The 27,112-nt window shown below is 42.3% G+C and overlaps 1 protein-coding gene across 3 annotated transcripts in view; it reads right to left on the bottom strand.

Moving 5' to 3' along the window:
* Nucleotides 1–1,832: 1,832 nt before the first annotated feature.
* ZNF365 (zinc finger protein 365) overlaps nt 1,833–27,112 on the bottom strand; it is a 25,737-nt gene continuing 457 nt past the window's right edge. The window contains exons 2-6 of one of the 3 annotated variants that reach the window (XM_006759378.2): nt 24,507–25,262; nt 10,830–11,010; nt 5,759–5,796; nt 4,451–4,716; nt 1,833–3,653 (exon numbers count right to left, since the gene is read on the bottom strand). In XM_006759378.2, the coding sequence (XP_006759441.1) occupies nt 4,455–4,716; nt 5,759–5,796; nt 10,830–11,010; nt 24,507–25,249 (1,224 nt within the window). In that variant the 5' untranslated portion in view covers nt 25,250–25,262 and the 3' untranslated portion in view covers nt 1,833–3,653; nt 4,451–4,454. Of the gene's footprint in view, nt 4,717–5,758; nt 5,797–10,829; nt 11,011–24,506; nt 25,263–27,112 lie in introns of all 3 variants that reach the window. The other 2 variants (XM_006759377.2, XM_006759379.2) reach the window with 2 other exon arrangements.

The raw sequence follows: 27,112 nt of genomic DNA, 5'->3' as shown, positions 1-27,112 counted from the left end.
TTTTCCCAGCTGCTGTTTCTGCACCTGCTAGGAGAAGGAAATGTTACCTCCTCGCCCCTGCCTACCTCAGAAGCATCTCTGAGGATAACTGTGAGTGCCTGGTTAGAACACTCCAGATAGCTCAAGTTGGTGAAATAAAATCTAAATCAATTTGTCACGTCGACACTAAGTTTTATGTGGCCAACATTTACAATAAAGTAGCATCAGTACCAATGACAGAATCTCAGAGTTCTGTGTACTTCGAAGAATCCAGTCCAATTCCCCACCCAAATAAGGGTCCCATCTACCACAAAGAAAAGAGCAGTGCGGACATGGGTGTACTTTTCAATAAGGTGACCGATTCCTTATTGAACTTAAGAGACATTTTTTGTTCAATGCCTTGATTTATGCTTCTTTAGAACTTCCACTCACTGATTTTAATAATGTCTTTTGCAGCCACCACAAAATAAGTATTCTTACATGTGACAGCCCTTCAGGTATTTGAGGACAGTAATCATGACTCCTCTCAGGGCATGGGTACCACAGCCCTCTATCACCATCCCACCATGCCTCCACGTATACGAAATTTACCAGTGTCCCCATTATAGTGTGGGCAGGAGAGCAGGGCCTGACTATGTGTGTTTACTTTAATGGAAAAACTCCATTCTGTCTTATGATAATGACTGCAAATCCAGAGTCATTGTATCTTGGGGCTATAGGTTGAAGAGCCCTTTCAGATATATCCATTTTACTGATACAGACCATGGACCAAAAAAAAAAAAAAAAAAAAAAAAAAAAAAAAAAAAAAAAAAAAAATCACCACCTTAATTCCATAAAAAGGAATTTAATTTTTAAAGTTCCCCATCATTTAAATATTTGAAATGATTCCGGGGCTTGTAGTTAAGTTCCTGCATGCCTGCCATCTCTGGAGTTGTTTTTTTTTTTTTTTTAATACATATTTTATTGATTTTTTACAGAGAGGAAGGGAGAGCGATAGTTAGAAACATCGATGAGAGAGAAACAACGATCAGCTGCCTCCTGCGCACCCCCCACTGGGGATGTGCCCACAACCAAGGTACATGCCCTTGACCAGAATCGAACCTGGGACCCTTCAGTCCGCAGGCCGACGCTCTATCCACTGAGCCAAACCGGTTAGGGATTGAGTTTATTTTTCAAGGATCCCAACTAAGCAGAATCAAGATACTGAGATGTTTTATGTTTTCTAATGTTCAGAGATAATCAAGAATGTCACAGTTATTTCTCAAGAATATTATGACCTGGTGAAGCCATTAACTTTACTGTAAGTAAGTACATATGAGAACAGACTGAGGCCATCTCCCTAACAGTTCTAATAGCTCCTGAACAAGTGGAGTCTTCTAAATTTCCCCAGTTCCATGGATCTTAAAAGACCAATGGTTGAGTGATTCTACCAGTGATGTACTTCTTTCTGTTATCTGCCCTGGTTACTTTCTGAGCCTTGCAATGACTAGGATGTATAACACATATAGGTCGGGATGTATACTGCGAAATCTGTTTGTGCTTTTTTGCTAAGAGTTGACAAGTTTAAAAATACAGTGTAGGAAAATTACTTGTAGTTATGAAGCAAGATGGGAGAAAAGTGCCAAATGAGCTTGTAATGAGGATTTCTCAGTGTGAACATGTGTAAAAAGAACTTTGCGATATAGACATTATGATAAACAAAAACCATCATGCTAAGTTCGTAAGAAGCTTAAAGATACAAGATCCTGCTGATTATATGTACAATAAACAGCTTATTCTCTTTGTTTCCTGTTAATGGATCAGCATACTTGGCTCCCCAGAAACATTTCAGACAAAACACAGTAACACATTAGTCAGAAATATAGCTTTTTATTAGAATATTTCATAATCTAAAAACTTCCTTTTTAATTCTTGGAAGAGAATATTCCAGCTTCCAGACAACTGACCAACCCTGTAAAATACTGGAAAATGGTGTCTAAGAAATCTGAATTTTGTAGTTAAGAATCTGTAACCTAGTTTGGGGGGAGGGGTGGGGAAGAATGAAAGAACGGTTCAAATACAGATTTTGTTTCGGTACAAAACAAATTAGATCCATTTTTCAGTTTAACCTTGAACATGTTTTCCCAGAAACTTTGGTTTTTCTTCCAAAGAGAAACTGTAAGGTTGGCTTCCCATGTGGACAAAATTTTTTTTTTTTAAATAAGACCCAAGTGAGACATGGCACATGGCTCAGGCCATGGCATGTAAGTGGGATACCCTTCGGAGTGAGCCAGCTTCCACGTTCCATACCAAAGTTATGTCTCTAATGCATTTCTTGTGTGAGGGTCAGACTTTAGTTGAAATTTAAAAAAATTGGTTTGTAATATAATAAATCTTAAAATCATTTGTCTTGTGTAATGTACATAGAGTAGATATGCCATTATGGTGCTTCCTGGAGATCACTGGGTACCACAGTCAAAGAGAGCTGTCTGCCCTCTAGCATGTTAAATGCACTTTGAAAATGTGTTTTCACTAAATAAAATTAGAAAAACAAGTCTGGTTATACCACCTTTAAAAACAAGCTGTGATTGCACACATGTTACGGGGACAATTAGCATGCAATACAATCAACAAGTCAATTTTTTAGTATGTAAAAGGCTAAAGTGAAATCATGGTATAAATACCAATAATAAGTAATCTTGGGGAAGATTAATTCTCTAAATTAATCATATAATATTACAATTTTTACAATGTTAGCCAGAACAGTGATATTCACAGCAATGTTTTCTTCCACTTGATAGTTGCCTATACACCACATGAATTGCCCACACCCATGAATCAAAAGTCAAAGCCAAGATTCAAAAATCAACATTTTCACTGTAACAGGTTAAAAATGTTTATATAATGATAAGTTACACTTTTCAACTTACTGTCATTTTAAGTAATTGCTTAATTACCTATTTTTAATGCACTGCTAATCTGATGCTTATTGTAATAACAACCATAATTCTACTAATGTTAATTAGGTTACAGTTTTAATTTTTAAAATGAGAGAATTCAATTTACATAAGCATACATTGTTTAAAAACCACCCATCACAAACACACACCTTTTCCATGAGTATTTAAAAATAAATTAATATACTTGACATATATATTTTATATGTTATATATATATATGTATCTATTTGTGGACATAATTATTCTTACTTCTGGAAGGATGTCAGCACTTGTAAACTCTGCAGGAGATCTGATGATAACACTAAGTTTAAAAAACATGAAAATTCATTCTTGAAGAAAATCGTAAAGCAGGAGGTTCTTAACAGATGGGTCTTTTGGAAATAAAGGCCATTTTAGGGCAGGACAGGAGGACAGTCTCAGATTCCAGATCCCACATGTACTGTTTATTTCAGAAGCTACTTTAGGAAGCAGTGCACAATGACACCTCAGGCAGCTGGCTGGAAGGTAACAGCATATATTTTAATCCTGAAAGGGCACAGAAGCAGCAGGAGGTGAGCAAGGTAGGCCAGCAAGAAGAAAGCCATGCCTGCAGCTCACAGAGAGGCCGTGGACATTGCCGGGGAAGGTCTTGGGAACGGGCTGCGTGTCTCCAGGATGGCTCACAATACACTGCACGTGCGATTCGTTGACATCCAACCATTCAGACCCTGAGCCCGTGATGTGTTTTATGTCCTCCTGCAACCACAGCAATAGAGACAGCTGTTCAGATAGAGGCTGGAGCATGGTGTTAGGGTGCAGAGCACCCAGCCAAAGAAGACAGCAGAGCTGCACCAAAGTCTCAACACACATGCATCCGGGGAAACAAAAAACCTGAATCAAATAAACAAGCTGGAAAACAGTCCATCCAAAAGAGAACTGAAGTTGAATAGAGGAGTCCCTGTAGCAATCCAAACGCCAATGTCCTGATTAACCAGAATACACTGGGAAACAGGAATTCGTATTTTGGAGGCTTTCAAACTAATTGAGGGGAAGGTTAAAAACAAACAAAAATAGTTTGGGGGTTTTTCACTGCTGTTAAGAGAATTTATATTCCCGTTCCTCATCTCACAATTTTGAGCAGTGGATATAGATGAATCTCTTTCAGCACCTGACATCTTGTGTGGCCTTGGGTCTGAGCATTAATCAGCACTGCATAGAACGCCAGATGCAGAAAGTACTGAAGACTGGGCTAACTATTTTAGAAGACGGAGCTTTGTTTTACTAAACTTTTGAGAAAGACTGCTTCCTTTTTAAAAAGTATTTCTGCAATTTGCCTCTTGCTTCTACAAGGAGCCTGTAAGAAAATTCTGGTTCCCCAAGATGCCCGTTTGTTAAATTCTGGTTAATCCACGTGCTTGCACGGACAGGAAGTAAAGGTGTTAGCCCTTTGCTTTCCCACTGTGTCTTACTATTGGATGTGTCTAAAAGGACATTATTGTTGGCCCCTAGAACAACATTCCCCAAAGCCCAGGAGGACGGTCCAGGCCACCCACCCTTTTAGATGATGTTCACGAGTGCTGTTGGCTTTTTCTTGGCCATTTTGGGCCTGATGTTGCCTTTCCGACTTAATCCCAGAGGCTCCCCTTTCTTCAGTGGTCTGCAGAGTTCTCTGGGGGTTTCGGCCTGGTCGTGAATGGACTTAGCAGGCTGCATGCTGGCCCTCTCATCCTTGGCTTTTCTCAGGTAGCTCCTTCCCTTTGGATGAAAATGAGTCTTGAGATCAGGGTGGTTACACGTTGCATGTGGGTGTCCTCGGCTTCTACAGATGGTCGGGTGGGAGGAGGGAGATGAGCAGAAAGATTTCTTTAAAACCTTAAAAGAATGCAAGCTACCTACAGCACAATCACTCCTGCATGCTAGGGCAGTGATAATGCTGCCAGTAAAACAAATGACATATATTGGGTTTTTTCTTTCCAACAATTCTGGTGACTGTCATGAAGGGAACTCGTGAATCTGCATTCGCAGCGACATATTGCTAGTCCTATTTATCAGTGACAAACACTGAGGAACAGAAATTTAAATGACTACTCAGGATAATGTATACAGTTGGTCTACAGAGAAGGTGGGAGCAGAATCCATATCTCATGAATCTTTAAGTAACTACTAGGGTACTCAGACAAATCTGTAGTACAGTTATTATAAAGTATGTGATTCATGGTATAAGGACATATATATAATACAGTACACATACTTCATTAATAGTACTGTAGAGCTATTATGACTATACTATAGCGTAATAAAAGAAAATTACACTATATAACACCATATAAATACTCCTATAGTACTATCATACTGCCATAGACTACTACAACTAGCATAGCTAAAAGTCACATAAGCCCTGGCTGGTGTGCTCAGTGGTTAGAGTGTGACATCTGGATGTCACCAAAAGTCTTGGATTTGATTCCTGGGCAAGGGCATGTGCCTGGGTTGCAGGTTCACTTCCTGGCCATGGTCAGGGCATGTGCGAGAGGCAACCAATTAATGTGTCTCTCTTGCATTGATGTTTCTCTCCACCCCCCCCCTCTCTAAAAATCAATGGAAAAAATATTTTGGGGTGAGGATTAACAAAAAAATAAAAAAGTAAATAAAAAATAAAAGTCACACTCACATTTTAGAAAGTTAAGTACATAAGCTGGTTAATTTTTACCTGAGACCCTCAAATCCATTTATATTATAGATGCCACATAAAATGCAACAGGAGCTGAAACCGGTTTTATATATATATATATATATATATATATATGCAACAGGAAAACATGCAAACATTATCATATGGCCAAAGTATAAAAAGATATACATACAGGCATTTGGGCTTCCTATTTGAAGAGCTATCTGTAAGCTAAAGGAAAACAAATAAGAAAAAAACATTACTTAACTTGAAGATTGAATTTGATTTATAAAATCTTGCTTAGATTTTAAAGAAACGGTATCCCCACTAAGGAACCAGGAACTATGGGCAGCACTGCCCACGGTGCCATCCGCCACAGCAGTGAGCCGGCACCTCATGCTCAGCCTCCGCTCACTCAGGGATCCTCTCTGGCTCCCTGTCCTGAGATTTCCAAAAAGCCAAAATCAGCAGAACTAAAAAACTTCAACAAGCCAAAGAGTCCCCCAACAGAGCAACATTTGAAGAAACATGTTTTTAAAAATTGGAATGATGTACCATTATTTCTTGGTTGATTCAGACTGCATTTGCAGCTAATTTACTACAGCTGTGGTTGGTCACAGTGTCTCAACTGAGGGGAAAATTGGCATAAAATGTTTATTGCCTAAAATACGTAATTTCTAAAATGAGAGCATATGAAGACCAACAACTCCACGATTGTCCCTGAGGCCATCTATCCTTGAAATTATTTCCCATTCCCATTAAAATATCTTCATGCGCGTCTGTGGCCATGCTAGGAATATCATTTTCAGAATAAATTGATAATTATCATTTTGTGATCCAGATGTCACCATCCATTTTACAGGCCAACCCAGTGTATTCCAAAGCTTCTGTTGCTCATCTCTGTCACTAAAGAAGTGGTAGGAAGACAAGCAGAAGATGAGAATGGCAAAGAAAATGTAGGGCCCCATGTGGCCAAGACACGTGCCCCCTGCTAGACTAAACCTGAGAAGCGAGACTCAGCGTAAGATTCTTCTGTCTGCAGCTTGAGCTGTAGTCAGGAGCAAATCAGAAAGAAGTTTTCTTAACTTTTGAGGGTCATGTCCCCAGGAAGGTTTGTCTTCTGCCTTTTGACAATCAAAAGTCAGCCTTATTGTTGACCCTGTCCACACTGGCTGGCTTTGGCATGAGGTTAGTAAATATGAACAGAAAAAGGCACCTTCCTTGCAAGAGCGTTGTGAGATTATGCAACATACAAAGAAGGTGGGCCAGATGGCTACAAAATATAACAGAAAAATAATTTTTTTACTTTACTGTATGGATGTATGGATGTATACATATAGTTTGTATATGTATTGCTTATAGGTATACACGAGACCCTTGGGATTTAGAGAGAGAAAGAGAGAGAGAGAGAGAGAGAGAGAGAGAGAGAAAAAAAGAGAAGAGAAGAGAAGAGAAGAGAAGAGAAGAGAAGAGAAGAGAAGAGAGAAAGAAAGAATATGTATGTATATGCTTCCCTTTCTGGGGGAAAAGACCAACAGTGTTTTCAAATGTTCAAAGGAGTCCCTGACTTCCAAAACATTTTAAGAACCACAACCTCAGCATTTATGGATTTAACTAATGGACCCTGCTGGGACCTCAGGAAATAGGAATAACTTACTGTGCATTACAGAAAAGGAAATGCATAAATAAAGATAGGTAAAGATGAACCTCACATATGGTATCAGAAATTGTGCATGTCTATACATCACACACTGGGTAAAATACTCACCATGCAACAAACACAATTAACCCTCAAAACAACCCTAAGAGGTAGTCTCATAATCCCCATTTTTCAGATATGCAAACTAAGGCAGAAAAGTTAACTAGTTGGTTAAAGCCTCAATGTATTACCAGTGTTAGGACTGAACTTCAAACGCAAGTCTTCACTCTGCACGGCCTCCCTACAAAGTGTGTGTTTGTATACATAAGTATACAAGCAAGGAAATGTAGACACAAAAAGTTAAGTGGAACCCATGGCTGGATCAGAATTCCTCCTGTGATCCTACAGATTATGAGGTTTGGGGTGAAGGTGGGACCGGTCATCACACATTGTGGACTCTCATATGCTCTCCTCCCCGTGAACACAAGAGGCCGCTGTTCCTTCGGACCCCTAGAGCCTCAGGCAGTCCTGCACACTCAATTGCTCAGACCAAAACCTCAGATTCATTCTTGATTCCTCTTTTCCGCACCCGATAAATCCAATCCTTCAGCAAGGCCAAGTGGTCTTATCCATTCTACTCCCAGAACACATTCTATACCCATCACTTCTCTTTACTCCACTCTATCCACACTGCCACCTCCTCTCCCCTGCCACACAATAACAGCCTTCCAGCACATCTCTCCTTCCTGCTCTCCTCCATTCAATTCTCCAGAGAGCACCAGACTTCCTGCTAAAACCCAGGTTACCTCCAACTTCAAACCTTTCAATGGCTTCCCTCTGGAATAGACCCAAACTTCTTGCGTGACCTACAAGGCCCAGCATGATCTGGATCCTTCCCAACTCTCTGACTTCATCTCCTACCACTCAAAGGTACCAAGCTTGTTCCCTCCTAAGGCAATTCCTATTCCCTTGCCTAGAACATTCCACTTGCGTATTTTCAGGGCTGGCTCCTCGTTATTCAGGCCACAGTGCAAAACTGCCTCCTCAGCAAGGCTTTTCCTGAAAGGGTTTCACTGAAGTAGACATCTTAAACGTATCATCTCACTTTTTTCTTGATTAGTGGTTATCGCTTTCAAAATGATCTCCGTTATTTGCTTACTTGCTCATTGTGAGCCCCTCCTCACTGAGAGCAGGGACCTCTTCCATCTCATGCACAGCAGTTTCCTCAGCACTCAGTAAGCGCTGCGGCAGGCCCAATAAACAAGTGTTAAATGAATTACTGCAAGTCCTAAGTTAGCAGCCTGCAGGAAATAAATGCAACACTTAAAATAAGATTATCCAAGCTGTTTCATGACCTTCTGTGTGAGCAGTTCTGTCCGTGATTTTGGCAGATGGGATACTGGGTCACTTTGTGTCTAATTCGACAGCATTTTTCAGAGCATGAAGACAAAATATCTGAGTAAGCATAGTACACTTTTAGAAACCAGCCAGGTGAAAAAGAACAAAAATGCTCAAGGGGATTAAGGGAAAGAAACAGATGCCGAAACACTATTTTAGAAAAGGCACTAAAAGCGAGCGGGGAGCGGGAGGAGATTTTTCTGGAGCACAAAAGAATCTTAGAGCTAGAAGACACCTTAGAAAGAATTAATTTATACACCAACTTAGAAATGTCACTGCTCTCTGGAGGTGGTCATGAGAAACAGAGGAAAGAGAGGAGGAAGGGAACTGGGGTGGATGGAAGAGGAGATAAAGAGGATCGATACTGTTTTTCATGTGTAGCCTTAGCTGAGATGGTGGGAGCCAGGCCAGGCTGGGCATGGTATTCCCAGCTGTTCTGAAAGAAGTGGCCGATGTGTGGGGGGAAGGTCAGAACGTTCTGCTGATCCCGGGGTACACTGGGGCTAGGAGGTCTCCTTGGTGGGTAGGCCTGAGGCTCCAGAAGCCTGGCCTCTCGATGCTCTGGACCTTCACTAAGCTGGGCCAGAGGATAATAAAGACACGATCTAAAGCTTCTCCTACTAAAAGCACCCAAGTTCCTCTGTGTCTCTAGAGCCACAGATACCCTGGGAGGCCGGAACCAGCCCTTTCATTATATCAAAGACATGGATCCTGATTTCATAGGTGAGTGTCTATGATGATCATGAAGTAGACTAAGTAGAAAGGAGACATGTCTCAGGGTCTGCAGACTGCCTCATAATGTGGTACATTATGGTTCAAAGCAGAGTTAGAGAATTACACATGAGCACAGGGGAGCCTACATCTGCTAAATCCTTTCATAAATCAAACACCTCACTCTTGGTCTTCTCAGAGAGGTAATACACTCCCTCCACTAGTGAGAGTTCACCTCCCAACAGCCTGATCATGCTCTACTCACAAGCAGCTCCCACATCCAAATTCCCTGTTATACTCTGAGCTGCACTTCATTTGAATTAATCAAGTCTTCCCTTGGAAAATCAAGCCTGATGAAGGCAGATGATGTCACTCATATTTGGGACACAGAGGGCATGGACATAAATATTCATTAATTTCCTGTCATGTTTCTTTATATGTATGTATGCATGTGTATATATGTGCATATGTTTATATGTATGTATATGTATATATGTTGTGTGTGCATGCACATATACATGTAATTCTATATATACACATCTGACTACAGAGCAGAGATGCTGTTCAACTGTGGGTCACATGGTATAGCATGACAAGAAATAATGACTGGCTACTTCTTATAAAAGGTGTTCCATTTTCAAGCTGGAAAAATAAACGGAGCAGAGGAAGTGGGCACAGGAATATAAATAACAGGGAGAACTAATGGGCTTCCTTGCTTCTTCCTGGCCCTCCACTGTTTTCTTTCTAATATCCTCCTGGCTTAGCATAGTAGAATTTTAACATTTCTTAGCCCTGGGTTACTTAAAAGCCTGCAGACTGAAAATATTCAGGCAACACTTCAATTTTAGAATTCCTAACCACCAAAGTCAGGTGATGCGCAGAGAATTTAAGAGGCCAAAAGATCCTACAGAGCATCTAGTCTAACTGCTTCATTCTCACAGAAGGTTTAAAAGCCCAGGAAGACAAACTGTCTCTTTGGAGGGTCTCGTATTCTACAAGCATAGAAACACTTCTCCCGCCCTGACCGGTTTGGCTCAGTGGATAGTGCATCGGCCTGCGGACTGCAAGGTCCCAGGTTCGATTCTGGTCAAGGGCATGTACCTTGGTCGCGGGCACATCCCCAGTAGGGGGTGTGCAGGAGGCAGCTGATCCATGTTTCCATCTCATCGATGTTTCTAACTTTCTATCCCTCTCCCTTCCTCTCTGTAAAAAAATCAATAAAATATATTTAAAAAAAAGAAAAAAAACCAAAAAACACTTCTACCAGCTCAGCCTGGCATGGAGTTGGAGGGTGAAGAACTGGAGACTGTGCACAAGAATTCAGCTTACTTCCGGGTGCCTGGGGTTCGCCTGTCTCACTTCCATAACACACGCATGGCCGGGCGGTACTCTCAAATGATGTCTAGAGAATCCCTAGAAGTCACTCCCCAGATCCCTTTTCCTGTGTCCTTAACCCGATCTCACCAAACCTAGGACCTCACACTCTGGCCAGACCTGCGCGACTTACCACACTTACCACGTGCTCGCTGATGTCCCGGCAGAAGCCGGAGGCCTGCTGGCTCTGGTAGTACTCCAACTGCTTCTCCGCCAGTTCCACCCGCTGCAACAGGTTCTCAATGAAGTCCCGGAGCCTAGCTTTCCCTTGAACCTCCTTCTCAGCTGCTGCTTCGAGGAAATGGTTGAATGTAACAACTTCTCTGCAAGGAAAAATGAAAAAAAAAACAAACAAACCACAAAATGGAGAAATGATACAGGAATTCATTCCTTCAACACATTTTATCGAGTGTCTACACTGTCAGGTACTGCCCTAGGCTGTGTGGTCACAGCAATGACAAAAGAACTAAGATTCCATTTTAGTATTTACATTTAGAGATTACAATTTTAGTAGCAGAGAGTCACTATAAAATATACCAAAAGCCCTAACTGTTTTGGCTCACTGAATGGAGCGTTGGCCTGCGGACTGAAGAGTCCCAGGTTTGATTCCAGTCAAGGGCATGTACCTTGATTACAGGCACATCCCCAGTGGGGGGTGTGCAGGAGGCAGCTGATCGATGTTTCTCTCTCATCGATGTTTCTAACTCTCTCCCTCTCCCTTCCTCTCTGTAAAAAATCGATAAAATATATTTTTAAAAAAATATACCGAAAGAAAATATGTCAGGTGGTGATAAGTACTAAGGAGAAAGCTGAAACTGGATGCAAGAAGGCAGAGAGAGATAGAAGAAGGGAAGGGGTGAGTGATATTTAGAAAGCAAAGTCAGGGATAACCTTTTGGACGGGATAACATTTGAGCAGACACCTGGGAAGAGTTTAGGGAGGTGTGCAGATGGGTCTATGATACAGCAAAGAGGCCTGGGTGGTGGGAGCAAAGTGGGGCAAGGAGAGGTCTGTGGGAGCAGACAGCCAGGAAGGGCCTCACAGGTCACTGTGATGATTCCCAATTTTATTACAAATGAGATGGGAGGTAGAGGGTCAAACTGCAGCGGGAAGGCCGGGGAGAGTTGGGGGGCGGGAGGTAGGGGGGTAAGAGATCAACCAAAGGACTTGTATGCATGCATATAAGCATAACCAATGGACATAAGACACTGGGGGGTAGGGGAGGCTAGGGGACTGTCTAGGGCGGGGGGAAAAAATGGACACATATGTAATACCCTTTGTAATAAAAAATTAAAAATTAAATAAAAAAATGAGATGGGAAACCACTGGACATTTTTGAGAAAAGTTCTGACTTATATTTTAAAAGGGGAGAAAATACTACAGGGAGGGAAGGTATAAAAGCAAGAGGCTGTGCTGAATGCAAGTGTATAAAATGAGTCATCTTGTCCAACAGTTGATGTTTGAGCTAAGAATGAAACAGCCCAAGAAATGCTATCTTGAAGTCAATCCAGGGTCCACTGGGAAAGCTATTCTACTTGATGTAGGAGAAGAATTGTGCATGTTGCCCCTTCCCGAAAAAGTTGTGCAAAATACCCCAAACAATACTCTTTTATCTGCATAATTCCTTGTGGATTCACAAATCCAGAACAAAAAATATTATTTTATTGTTATTTTATATTTTATTTTTATTGCTAATGCAAGTATGAAAGTAACATTTTGGTAGCCATCTCTGGAGCACCTCTATGCACATGTGTATGCATAAGCACATGTATACACACACACACACACACACACACACACACGCGCGCGTGCTCTCGGTGCTTAGCCTGTTTCTCAGGTCATGTTCCAGGTAATCAACACTACCAACAGGTGTGCAGTATCACAGTTCTCCTCAGCTGATCTGCCTCTTTCAGTAAGAAATCATGAAGATCCTATCAGCCATCTCCTCTGTATGTTCTGCCACCTCCACTGGAAATAATTAATTCCATAATGTTAATAGCTGTTGGATATTGTATTTTCTTTTGTGTCTTCAATATCTCTCTCAGCCTTTGAGGAGTGACCCCTCATTTTTCTGGCCATGCTCAGCTTATACAGCAGCAAGATTTTTTTAAAAAATATATTTTATTGATTTTTTACAGAGAGGAAGGGAGAGAGATAGAGAGTTAGAAACATCGATCAGCCGCCTCCTGCACATCTCCTACTGGGGATGTGCCCGCAACCCAGGTATATGCCCTTGACTGGAATCGAACCTGGGACCCTTCAGTCTGCAGGCCGACGCTCTATCCACTGAGCCAAACCGGTTTTGGCTACAGCAGCAAGATTTTAAACACTATCCACTCCCCCTCCAGCCTCTTTCACTGTAGATAAATGAATCCTCTTGTTAAAAATCTAACCTCATGCAGTCGTTCTAGAGCAGGGGTGGGGAACCTTTTTTTCCTGCCGAGGGCCATTTGGATGTTTACAACATAATCTGTGGGCCATACGAAATTATCAATTTAAAAATTAGAATGTTATATTTGGTTAAACATTTAATTAACTCACCACAATGCCTTGGCAGGGCCGGACCAAATGATTTTGAGGGCCTTATAATGGCCCATGGGGCAGACATCCCCCACCCCTGTTCTAGAGAATCCATTAAGTTCATTGCCTACTTTGCATCTTTTCAACCTCCACTTGATCTTTATGTTCCACTGAGCTCCATAATTTCTTACGAGTAGAAACTTCAGGGAAGGCCAGCTCAGGAGTCACAGTTTCACAGAAAGTCTTTGCAGGAAGCTGGCCGCGGCTTCCAGCTCTTTGCTGCCTGACTAGTCAGTGGGCTGCTTTTGTAATTAGTCATGATTTTTCTCTCACAAATATATTATGTCACACTTGGCCATACTGAGACTTCCTATAAAGTCAAGTGTCTCTGCAAAACCTTGGGAATTATATATTTATAAAAATAGAAAAGAGACTGGTTGTCAAAAATGATTCACTGGAAGAATTGCTTATTATACCAGCCACCATTTTTCTGTTTTCCTACCAGGGATCAAACATAACCCGAATCCCATAATAATTCCATTATCTTTTAGTAGTCAAGAAATAGTCACACACGAGAAATAAGAGTCCTTCTGGAAAAGAGTGTTCTTTCATCATCAAGTTTCAAGTTTATTTCCAGATGTTTCCGTAAGAGCCCTGAATAGAAGATGTGGGCTTTCCAAGCTGCTCAGGCCATGGACATGAGCCAATTTTCAAGCTCCACTGTCATTCAGCTTTGATCTGCCTCCTAGGTGAGCCATAAACCTTAACTAGCAGCAAAGAGTGGAGGGTCCGTCTGAGTGCTACATTCGGCTTTCGTGGCTCCAACTTACAGTTGAGATCCTTTGGAGAGAGTATCTTCACATCTCAAAAGCACCTCTAAAAGCATAGCTCAAGAAATGGCTCCTACATCCTCTTCCCAACAGCAAGGCTTTAATTGATTCGGCGTCAAACCAATTGCAGAGACTTCCTGGGTGCAATTTAGGTTGTTAACTGAATAATGAAAAAGTCTCCAAATGGTACTTGTGGGAAAACAACCAAAAACCCATAAACCCTCCTCCACCAAAAACACAGAAACACAGCCACTGTGTTTTTTCAATTCATTTTGGTTTATAATACATACTATATTTATCTCATGATAGAAAGATTTCACTTATTATAGGATACTAGAGGCCTAGTGCAAGAAATTCGTGCCCTGGGGGGAGGTCCCCTCAGCCCAGCCTGCACCCTCTCATAGTCTGGGAGCCCTTGGGGGATGTCCGACTGACGGGGGGAGTGGACTAAGCCGTCAGTCAGATATCCTTAGTGCTGCCACAGATGCAGGAGAGGCTCCTGCCACCACCGATGCGCTCGCCAGCTGTGAGCCCAGCTTCTGGCTGAGCGGTGCTCCCCCTGTGGGAGCGCACTGACCACCAGGGGTTAGCTCCTGCATTGAGTGTTTGCCCCTTGATGGTCAGTGCACATCATAGCGATCGGTCGTTCCGCTGTTTGGTCAATTTGCATATTAGCTTTTTATTATATAGGATATGAAAGCTGACCTATTTAGAAGATCTAACTGAGCAAGGGCTGAATCAGCTTTGTTCTCTGCTCTAAGTCCCTCACTCAATACAACATATGACACATAATAATCAATAAATGCTTGTTGTAATGAATGTTTAAAAAGGACAAGGAGGAAAAAACAAACAAACAAAAACACTCAAAATCCCATCACCATTTTTCCTAGTCTTCTTTTTCTCTCTGCATATTTACTATTCTTGGGCTCTCTGTAGTGTTTAAAATATAAGACAGCAATATTGACAGCTTAATCCCACAGGATTAACATCTCAAAATCAAGAAAACAAGTCTGAATGCATTACAGCTTATGACTGTGGCTGTATTTTTAAATCATGTAATGTCTTGCTGCTGGTTCCATATAAAACTTTTACGAATTAACGTGAATGCTCCTAGCTGTTCATGGAGCATTATGTCATGTTGGAGAAGAGAAGCATCTTTTCCTAACTTTCCCTTCATCCAATTATCTTGTGCCCTGAAGCCAAGAAGTTAATACCCTTTGTATTTGTCAACCAACCTGGCACCAATGCTAACCTAATTTCAGTTTATGGATGTTTCACATCAATTTAAAAAAAGAGAGAGAGAGAGAGAGAGTTGAAACAAGCCTGATGATTTAATTTTAAAAGAGAAGTTCCCCAAGACAGGGGCTGGAGAAATCCACCCTACTGAGATTGTGTTTGGGTATCCAGATTAATGAAAACAGGAACAAAGCCCATGGCTGACTGCGGAGCGGCCTGTGTGCACAACTTTGGATCCCCTTTCACATCCTGCTCAGTCTGGATGAACAATGTCCAGAAACACCTCTCATTTCCCCAAGGATCTGGGGAATTTCCTGAATGGAAAAGAAAGAATTAAACCACATTGCATTTGTAACCTCTTTAATAATTATACTCCAAGAGTAAAATACCCACTCACTGGATTTCAATGCAAGGGAGAGCGTACTCACTGATATGATTTCAGATTCCATGATGCCATTAACCTTTAAGAAATTACTAACTGTTGAATTTTGGCATAGTATCAAAGCAGAATACTCACTATTCTCTGAAAATGGTATTAAAATACCTCTCCATTTTCCTGCTTCATGCTGTGTGAGACTGGATTTCCTTCATCCACTTCAAACAAAATAACAAATTTGCCACAGATTAAATGCTGAAGAACTGAAAAAGTCCAGCTGCCTTCTCTTAGGCCAGGCATTAATAATATTTGCAAAATGTATAAACAATGCACTCCTTTCACTGAACTGTTTTTGGGAAAATTGTTATTTTTTTACAGAAATGTGTTATGTATGTTAGCAAGAATAGATTTCTTATTACTATTTGTAGATAAATTAATAAGTGATTTTCAAATTTCTTTTTTAATTTCTGATATAGTAAATGTCCATAGATAAAACTCACACATGCAAAAGCTTTTTGGGGGTCCTCAGATTTTTTTTAGGAGTGTAAGAGGAAGCGAGGCCACAACATTTAGAACTGCCTCTTTCTGTGTGCCAGCGTGATCCAGAACCTCAGAACTCTGAGGAGGATGGGCAACGTGGGCTCAAACATAAGGAAGATGAAGCCACAATCCATACATTTAATTATTCCATTATTCTGTCACTCAACCAACATTTATTGAATGCTACCAGGTACTGGGCTTAGTGCTGGGGCACTCGGGAACCGATGGTTATATTCATGAAGCTTACTGTCTAACCCAGGGACCAGCCACCTGTTTCTGTAAAGGGCCAGGGAGTCAATGTTTCTGCAGGGCATATGGGCTCCATCACATACCTCAACTCTGCCTAGTGCAGTGGTTCTCAACCTTCCTAATGCCGTGACCCTTTAATATGGTTCCTCATGTTGTGGTGACCCCCAACCATAAAATTATTGTCGTTGCTACTTCATAACTGTAATTTTGCTACTGTTATGAATCGTCATGTAAATATCTGATATGCAGGATGTATTTTCATTATTACAAATTGAACATAATTAAAGCATAGTGATTAATCATAAAAACAATATGTAATTATATATGTGTTTTCTGATGGTCTTAGGCGACCCCTGTGAAAGGGTCGTTCGACCCCCAAAGGGGTTGCGACCTACAGGTTGAGAACCGCTGGCCTAGTGCAACAGAGCCAGAGGTGACATGTAAAACAAAGGAGCATGGCTGTGTAACAGTACAATGTATTTTTAAAATTATTTTACTTTACAGACACTGAAATTGGAATTTCCTGTAATTTTCATATATCGTGAATAATTATTTTTCTTTTTAATTTTTCAACAATTTAAAAATGTGAAAACCATTCTTAGCTCATGGCTCCTCAAAAACATGTAGCAGGCCGGATGTAGCCGGTAGTGGAGTGGAGGAGCAGACCTTAAAAGCAACACGTACTAAAATAAATATGTAATTATAGACCTGAGCTGAATGTGACTTAAGAAAAAGAATAATATGATGCTATCAGACAGAAGAGCAGAATGACTTGTGTGGTTTTATGTTTGGTTCTCAACCCTGTCATTCGCACTACAGTGTGAAGGCTGGAAGGCCAGATGAGAAGACCAGGGCGAACCTGGGGGAAACTCAGTCAGGGTGTGGGTATAGCCAGCTTTGGGGAAATGAACGAGTCCCAGGCTACTTCCAGCCCCATCTTTGACTTCTTGTTTATTTTTTAAAAGATTAAGTATGATTAAATCCAAGGTTTTAAGTTTTAAGCTTCAGTGAGACACATGCTTCCCTAAAGCAATAGTTGATACTAAAGGAAAAAAACACCAGTACAGTATAAGAAACTGTCCTGACATTCATTATTTTGCCAAATGACTTGCAGACCTCAAAATCTGACAGTATCCTGAGATTTATAGACATTCAGAAATAAACACAGTATACAGAAGCACTGAGTGAAAAAGTCCTTTCAGTGCAATCAAAGCTCTATTTAGAACAAATATTTGTCACTCATGCGCTCATTCATGGATATTATTTCATTTCAACCACCTCACTTACTTCTTCTGAAGTAGGTTAAAGACAGGCTCACTCAGAAAAATCAAAGGCTATACTATACAAAGTACATACTGTCATGTGAACAACACATTCTAGAAGCAGGCATAGAGATAGAGGGAAATGCACATTAATGCTGGTCTTCGTTTCGATTTTACATAGGCAGTGCACTACTCATTGTTAATGAGGGTCAACACACCCATCCTATCACATATTGTAATCTACTATAAATAAACCACTTATTATGTCTATTCCCCTATGTTTCCAGCTTTTATGGCCATCCTATAGGCTTATGTTCCTCATTAATGTGCACCACATAGCTCTCTGCTCCACTTTCAGTGCACTCCATTCAGCCAGATCCTTACTTTTGCAAATGCTGTTCCTCCAGCAGGGTCCCTACACCTGCCTTTTCCAAGTGTCCACTATTTTTTAAATATGTTTTTATTGATTTTAGAGAGAGAAAGTGAGGAGAGAGAGAAATATTAATGTGAGAGAGAAACATCAATTGGTTGCCTCCCATATTCACCCAAACTAGGGATCAAAACCACAATGTGGGTGTGCCCAGCCTTTGGGTGCACAGTAGGATGCTCAATCAACTGAGCCAGGGCCAAGCTCCTTCTCTCAATGGTCCCTCCAGTCCCAGGGCTTTCCTGGGGGGAAGCTACCCAGACACAGGGCTTGGTGTGGGTTAGGTTACCTGCTGTGTTCTCCTGAAGAACCTTGCACCCTATCTCAGTACACATTGCAGAGGACTAGTGCTATTGACCCCGTTTCATTGTAAAATCGGTGAGTAAACCAGGGACCCTGCCTGCTCCTTTAACTGTGAGCCCAGCACACAGTAGGGTCTCAACAAGTCTCTGCTGAATGCATCAAATGTGCAGCTACATCTCTAGTTGAAAATCTCGAACTGATTAAAAAGATCCTTAAGTTTCTTTTTATCTTTTTCCAGACAAGTACTGGGACATAAAACAAATAAGTAACCTATATTACAGGTACCTCCTACAGGAATGTAGGTGGGATCTAAAACATATGCCTTTCTTCTATTCTTAAACAACACTTTAATGTCAGCTTCTCCTCCCAAAGGCAAAGCTCTACCAAGTTATTTAAATTTCATTTTGCATTACTCATTTATGAACCTCTTCAGAGGTATATGAAAGGGTAAAAAATACCTCCGGTTAAAAATAGTCTAGCCATTGATCACAGAGCACTTCAGACAGACCGCGATGCCAGTCACAGTACAAATCCCAAAGTCAGATTCAATCACCTCCGAGCACCAGGAACCTGGCTGCAAACTTGGGGCTCGGGGCCAGCTCCTGTACCCCCCAAGGGTTCCATGGGGTGGACTCTGCACCTACCATACACCTGGGACCGTAGCATCCCTTGCCTTATCTTTCGTTTCGGCTTCTTTGAATAAACGAAGAAGTATAAATTTCTTATTAAGTATTTAAAACTAATGAGAAAGTCAAATTATTTTTATTGGTTCTAAGTAGATCAACACTTATAGTCTAAGTCCCTCAGGTCAAAAATCTGTTGGGTAGGGCTCGGGGAGAGGAGGAAAAGTGTGAAAGAGAGAGAAAGAAAAATAGACAAATTTGTTGGGTCTCCAAATTTTACCGTGTGACATCCCTCACTGCAATCAAGGGCTGGTGGCATGTGCTGAGGGCATGTCTGACATTGGTTTTTTGTACAATAGTTTATAAGTCTGCATGGAACAGAGCCTGGAAAAGAGGACCCCCCTATTTACCTAAACGTATTAAAATGTGGAACGAACCGACCCCTCCCTGTCCAACTGAACTCTACATCTGACATGATTTTCCTTGGCCTGCTTCCTAGCTCTGGAGACAAGTTGCTTACTCACTGCTTTGGCTCATCAAAAATGGGAAAGACATAATTAAGTGGCAAGAGGGTTTAGTTGTGCAAAGCAAGTTTCCAAATCAAACTTGCTTTTTAAAGGCCAGTGCTCCCTAGCCAGCTTTGGATAGAAACCCAAATGGACGTTACCTGGGTCAGGCTACCCCTATCTGTCTCTTTTATCATACCCCTGATGACCATTTGACTGTCTATTTCACCTTCTGGCCTGTCCCTGCCATGAAAGCAGGACCAGACTCACTTGCTTTACCACTTGCCTTACCAGATCCTAGAACAGCACCTGGCACTCAGCACACACTCTATAATAAAGATTTGTCTTGCGCTAACTCCAGTCTGGGAAACAGGGGAAATGATGTAGGAAGAAGGGAAAAGATTATATTCTAGCTCACAGGGGATCAGGATGGAAATTAAGAGATGGAATTACAAAGAGACCCCTCACCGCAATCAAAGGCCGGTGGCGCGTGCTCCAACCTGGCTGGGCATGGACGTGCAGAGTGTCAAGTTAAGAGCCCTTGTTGGAAGTTAAAAGCCCTGGGCTGGTGTTCCAGAAGCTTAATACCATAAGCAGACTTAATGACACGACCATTTCCCAATTTCCCAACACCTCTGATGCCAGCTGACATTTGCTTTAATCACATCAGAAAAATAAATGACGTCATCCTGGCAGCCCTCTCAAAATAGAAAAGGAGCAAATCCATTCCAAAATGGGCCCAGTTCAGTATTACTTAAGTCTTGATGCTTTGGGCAAGTACCACATTTTCACAAGTCTGGCCGAGACACAGTGAATTAACAGAAAAAGCACTCAGCAGAGAGACAGGGAGTTGGGTTCCAGTTTCAGCTTTGATACTAACTTTTTGTCCTTGGATGGGTCACAACACTTCTCTGGGCCTCGCTTTCCCCGTCTGTGAAATGAGGGTGTTATCCTGAAGGAGACCGGGGTACCTGCCAGTACTACAGTTACACAGTCCCCTCAGGGGTCATGTCTAACCTCCCTGCTGTTCTCCAATGTCACTGTCCTCTGGTTGCCAATGCAAATTCTGCCCTTTGTCCTCACTCCTTCAGTGTGGACTCTTAAATAGAAAAATCTGTCCTCTAATTTCTTTATCAACTTGAAACCAATACTGTATTTAAGTACTTGTTCAATGCCCTGGGTGTGAACATGGGCATGTTCATGGATATATGGATTCTTCCTATGTAGAGTGTAAGTTCCTTAGGGAAAAATACCAAGAAGTCTGTGTTCCCCACACACACCTAGCAGAGTGCTAGGCACATCCCAGGTGGTCAGGTGGGACTTTCCAACCTTCCCAGCAGAAGAAGGATTAATGTTATTACACTGATGTTCTCCAAACCCCAGGTGACCAGCTGGGCCAGGAATCAGCTACTACCCACAGCCATCCATTCTTGTTAAAGGATACCTTCCTGCAAGGTTGGCCAGGATTGATTTACCTGATTACGGACAGCGCTACCCTACAGCCCTGAATACTCTTGAATAAGTAAATACCTGTTTCCAAAGGACTTTTAAAATTGCACAGACTTTGTGAAGACAATGAGAAATTTCTTTTTTGGATTTGCTCTCCAGAAACACAGAGATACCTCTCTACAAAGGTACAATGAGACTCACCCGCACAGAAGTACAAAATATTGCAATTCAAACAATCTTCTCTGTTGCAAAGCGTGTATATATATATATATATGTATATATATATATATGTGTGTATATATATACACACACACACACACACACACATATATATAATGACCTCTACAATCTGAGGTCATTCCAGCTAAAGATGGTCTCAGGGCAAAAGCGGCCCTCAGAGTCCTTCCTTTATTTCAGTTTGAAAGAAAGAATTTTATTTTATTTATTTTTTTTTTTTAAATATATTTTATTGATTTTTTACAGAGAGGAAGGGAGAGAGACAGGAAGCCAGAAACATCGATGAGAGAGAGACATCGATCAGCTGCCTCCTGCACACCTCCCACTGGGGATGTGCCCGCAACCCAGGCACATGCCCTTCACCGGAATCGAACCTGGGACCCTTCAGTCCGCAGGCCGACGCTCCATCCACTGAGCCAAACCGGTTCCGGCGAAAGAAAGAATTTTAAAGTTGAGGGGAAATCAATAGGCAAGAGAAACTCAAGTGAATATTAAATACTAGATGTTTGCTTTAAAAAAAAAAATCTACCACCTGGGTCTCAAAGGGTCCCTGGAGTGAAAGTCCATTTTGAGTGGTACTATAACAACCCTAACTTCTTCCACAAATGGGCCGGGGGAGCTCATCTGGAGGGGAGCACAGTTCCTGGTAGGTTCCCTGGCCAAGCAGCTTCCCATATCTGAAAGGTCACCTCTTTGGTGGAAAGCTCAGCTCTGCGAGGAGGAGGTAAGGAGGGAAGGGGCATGGCCCAGCCCAGCCAGGCAGATCTAGTCAAATCAACCTGGTTTCAATGGTGTGGCCGATGGGCAGCTGGCTTGTGCTGCATCCCCATCTCAGAGGGTTGGGGGGTGCTAGTGGCAGGGGGGCCGGACACTGTGGACACTGGGGGCCAGGGCCGTAGTCAATCTCTCAAACCAAGGGCTCCACTGTCCTTCCTGGAAACAAGACTCGTTCAGTCCTATTTTATGCGCAGAAGGAATGATTATTTGAGGTTTGAATACAGAGACTGATAGAACAGGCCAAATGAAGGCTGAAGAAAATGAAGACTTTGTTATTTTATGTTTAAAAGTTTAAGGCAGTTTCATTGTATTTTCATTTAGAGTGGTTACTTTGATCACATTGCTTTTTTTTCCTCTTCTGGTAGTCCAAAAAAATGTCATACTGAAAATCAACTTTACCCTCAGATATATTCACAAAAATGTGAACAAAGATATATGTACAAAGATGTTAACAAAGGCACTATTTTTGATACTAAAAAAAATGGAACAAAACCATGCATTCATCAACAGCAGACTGATTAAATCAGCCATGATGCAGCCATACCATGCAATACCACCCAGTAATCAAGAGGAATGACATAATTCTATTTAGTGCATAAAAGATGCCTACAATATACTATGTTAAAACAAAAGCAAACTCCACACAGGATAATATGTGTTATGATTCCATTTGGAAAAACACAGTAGCTCTATGTTTAAAGTCCATATGGTTATGGGGTATGTATGCTTGGAGAGGAGGGAGGACTTTTAGCACGTGCAATTCTACATGTTAATTTTCCTACAAGTATGTGTTAGTTTTTCAATTGGTCTTCAGGTGACAGCATTGGATTAACCATAACACATTATCATTATTGATCCATGTATGGCCCACTTTTACTAAAGCTAGTTCACCTGTTCTATTTAATAATAAAGCACCCTTGAGCCCACCACCAAAATAAAAGTTAGATCCTTGTCCATAACCTAGATCTAACCAGATGATCCTCCCTACCATCAAACTGTCTTCTACCACCCCAAATCCCACATCCATTTTTCCTTATAGATTTAATAAATAAAACACAACAAATAAATAAATGCAAACAATTAATTTGCTTACCTTTTAAATGTACTGCTCTTAAATCAAACAGAAATATCACAAAATTTAATTCTAAACTTTTCTCAGCACACAGGGGAACCCCATCTGCTATTTTTCTAGTTGTGTAATGTTAGTCACCCGGGTGGCCATATGGGTCAAGGCACTAACTTCCCATCAGGAAACACCAGAATCCAAGAGAAAAAGATTTTTCCTTAGATATCATTTCCCTAAGATCAAAGTACATCAGTGGCTGATTCAGTTCTGCCCTCGCTACATATTTGGAAAATGTCTAGTTGAGCAGAGAAGGCTTTCCCTCTAGGTAGCATGTAAGCATTTAGCGACAGGGAAGGACGACCTCTTTAATATTCAGGGTTTCTCAGCCTCTTACCAAATGGAGGAAGCTTTAATTACTCCATTTTAAGGGACACCACATAAAGAAGAGTGCCACAGGGCAGAGAAAGTATGAAATGAAGTCGGTCTCTATAACGGAACTCAATTTAGAAACCTCCCTTCCAGCATGTTGTAGTTTATCAATTTTTATGTCCTTTCATTCTATAAATTTCAAGACTCCATTTATAACTAAATCCAACATGCTGCTTTAGGGAAATACACTGCATTGTTAAGTATACTTTTTTAGTTTGTATTGAATCCATAACACTGACAAGGAAATGCTTTTCTAAGTACGATGGCTTTTAAAGTAGTAGCTTATCTGAACACCCATAACTTGTGAAAACCGGTGTCAACTCTTTGCAAGCAGGCATGCGTGACTCACTCTAGTATGACATAACCTTTTACAAAAAGAAAATTCTCCAACTTCAATCACAGAAGCACAGCAATATCGCAGGTCCCTCTGGGTTTCCTAATGTCTGCGTCTTCCAAGTAAAAATTGTAATGGGATGGATTCTCGGCAATCAACCAACATTTAGTTACGGTAGGCGGAAAAATCCAAAATGGCAAAGAAGCCAAAAGTATTTGTATTTAGGGCATACTTCTCACTCGAATGAGACAGCATCTCATGTTCTCGACTTCATTACATGGAGATTGTCAAGAAGGAAGGGCCCCCGAGCCCACCTTTCTGCCCGCCCATTCAACTCCCCCGCTCCCCAGTGAGCGTGGGAAACGACACCCACCACAGAAACAAGACACCTCTCTTTAAAAACATTATCTGTACTTTACAGTTTCCAGGGTGAGGAAAAAATTAGGTATTTTGACTTACAGGTTGCTGACCATACACAGGGAGGGTAAATAATATTAAAAGCCTTGTGCCCCCCACATTCAACTACATCAACGAGAACTGCAGCCAAGGTACCACCTGCAAGTAATAAGCGCCAAACCTGGCCTAACACTGGCTTGTCACCTGGGGGTGGGTGCCTGGAGCAAAGGGGTGAGCATCCTGGTCCAGCGCCACTTACTCTTCTTTCCTGAGAAGCTCCTCCTCCGATTCTGTCAGGCGTTGCCTCAGCCCCGCGATCATCTCCACTGCCACGTCCACCTGCCTATTCAGGGCCCGCTCTCGTCTCTGAACTTCCTGCTTTCTCTGAGTCAGCTGGACAAAAGCCGCCCGGACTTCCAGCAGTTCTGCGGTCTTCTGGGCCAGCTCTTTGGTGAGTTTGTCGATCCTCTTCTCGATGGTCCTGTCCACGGCCTCGACCATCCGATTGAATTTTTCTCGGACGTGGGCCTCGAAAGCAGCTTTGGTGTCGGAGGTGGGGAGTCCGGGACTGGCCCTGGGCCCATCCAGCGGGTCGGCACATAGATCCACTGCACTGTAGGTCTGCACGTAGGACACAGGTCTCTCGGCCACCACCTCGAATGGCTTCCTGTCCTTGCAGTGCTCGTGTGCAATGCTGTACAAATTAACATAGCTGGATTTCTGCTTCACCACGTTGCCGCAGCTCTGCAATTTCCCCAGTTTCAGGGGTTCCGAGGATGTGACTAGGTCTGTGTCTTCGAGGGACGGAAAGAGGCTGCATTTCGTCAAGAGGGTTCTTTCCTGGTAGCTGTGACTGAATTCCAGGTGGGCCTTTAATGATGACAAGCTTCTAAATCGGGTATGGTCTCCGCACCTCGGGCAGCGGAATGGCAAGCACACAGCAACATTCTCAAAGGACTCCTGCCAGGGGTATCTGCTTTCTTCAAAGGCCTTCTGTTGCATTACTCTAAAAGTCCTGGGCAGAGGAAAATAAAACAGGGAGTTACCATGTCTGTTTGCAAAATGCTACTGAAATGACTGTTGTTGCTCATCTCCTTGGAGACAGAGGTTTTGGTTTCAAAAAAGCTTTGCATATAATCCTATATAATAAAAGCCTAATACTGTATGCAAAACAACCCAATGGCGGAACTACCGGTTGGCAGGGGGTGGGACCGGCGAGCGGGCGGTACCAGGCCAGCCAAGTCGGGTGCCAGCGGGAAGAGGGAGGAGACGGTGATCAGGGGGCGGCAGAGCGGTGATGGGGGGGACAGGGCCAGCTGCTCACCAGGTTGGTGCTGTCCCCCTACCTGTCCGCCGGTCGCCTCCTGCAGAGGGAGGTCAGGCTGCAGCTTAGGCCCCTTGAGGGCTCCTGGACTGTGAGAGTGCACGAATTTTTGTGCACCAGGCCTTTAGTATCTTATAAAATTAAAACCTATAACCCTTGCGCCAAATTCACTCATTGGGCCAAATGAGTCACAGCCACTCATTTCTGTATCATCTACCGCTGCTTTTGTACTGTGACCTGCAACGCCAAAAATACGTACTACCTGGACTTTACAGAAAAAGTATGCCAACCCCTGGCTAGGATGAAAAGGGTGGGTAACATTCCCTTCTTACAGATGAGAAAACTGGAGCAAGAAGGTAAAGTAATTAATTCAAGGCCAGATGGAAAATGGCAGATCCAGAAGTGGATTCAAATTTCCTGCCCTCTTGAATTTAGTACATTAACTAAAAATCATGCCCTGTTTTACTCACAGACTGATAAACACAAATAGAAAAAAATGAGGAAAAGTCAGCATGAATTGTCAAAGCCAATCCCTCAAGAAGAGGAAAGATATCACTCAAACGAAGTACTGTGGCATTGAGCACACAATCAGCTGAAAATTGTTCAACTTGCGATTTTTGCCCTTAATTTTGTCCTTTAATTATTGCTGTGATGACACAAATCAAAGTGTTTCCATAAGAGCAATGGCCCTCCATACTCAATTTACTAAAATTTGGGAACCCAAAGTGTCAAATACTTTTTGATCTAAGTGGGGCCATGGCCAAGACTTTATTAAAATAGGATGTTCAGGTGGATATGTCTTATCTCTGATCCTGTTTTAAAGATCTACCTCTAGACATTAAAGTCAACCTCTCTCTCGAGATGGCCAATATTTGAACCAGGTAGGCATCTTGTAATAACTGGATGTTCTTAGTTCCTTGCAGGAATTTCTTACCTGAGCCCTAGCAACAGATGACTGCTAGCAACCTAATTCTGCAAGCCGCACAATATCTATTTCCTCCAGGAATGATTTCTACTTAAACAGAGGAAGCATTGGGCCCCCCAAAGAGGAAGTCCAGCTAAGGGTCCAGGCTGAAAAGTGTTGTTACTGGGCCCTCAGCCTCTCCAAAAGCAGAGGTGCAGAGTTGCAAATGGTCCCCAGAGAAGGGAGCCTCTTCCTGTGCTACACACTGGCTGTTTAGCCACCAGTTTTCTGGGATGGGATGCAAAGCAGAAATATGCAGGCGAGAGGTGAAGGAAGGGGCAGTCAGGATCCTAGGGGGCAATGGGGAAAGGGTGGCATTCTGCAAGGGAAATGGGTAATCATGCACTCTGGGACTAGGCAAGCTTTTAAGGGCCCAGCGGAAATCCCTGTCCACGGGTTTAGCAGAAAAGCCCTAATTTCCTCTGCCTAAGCCGGGCAGGCAAGGACCCAGCCTCCGGGGTCCCGACTCTCCCTGTGCCCGCCTCCCAGCATGCCAGCCCCTGGTGTCCAAGTGGATCCGTGAGCACACGAGTTCCTGCCGGTGGGGTCGAGAAGCCCAACTCCCGGCCCCGGGGCG

The sequence above is a fragment of the Myotis davidii genome, unplaced genomic scaffold (genome assembly GCF_000327345.1).
Source record: "Myotis davidii unplaced genomic scaffold, ASM32734v1 scaffold655, whole genome shotgun sequence".
NCBI lineage: Eukaryota > Metazoa > Chordata > Mammalia > Chiroptera > Vespertilionidae > Myotis > Myotis davidii.
Note: the sequence above shows the minus strand (reverse complement) of the source record. Positions and strands in the feature narration are given on the sequence as shown.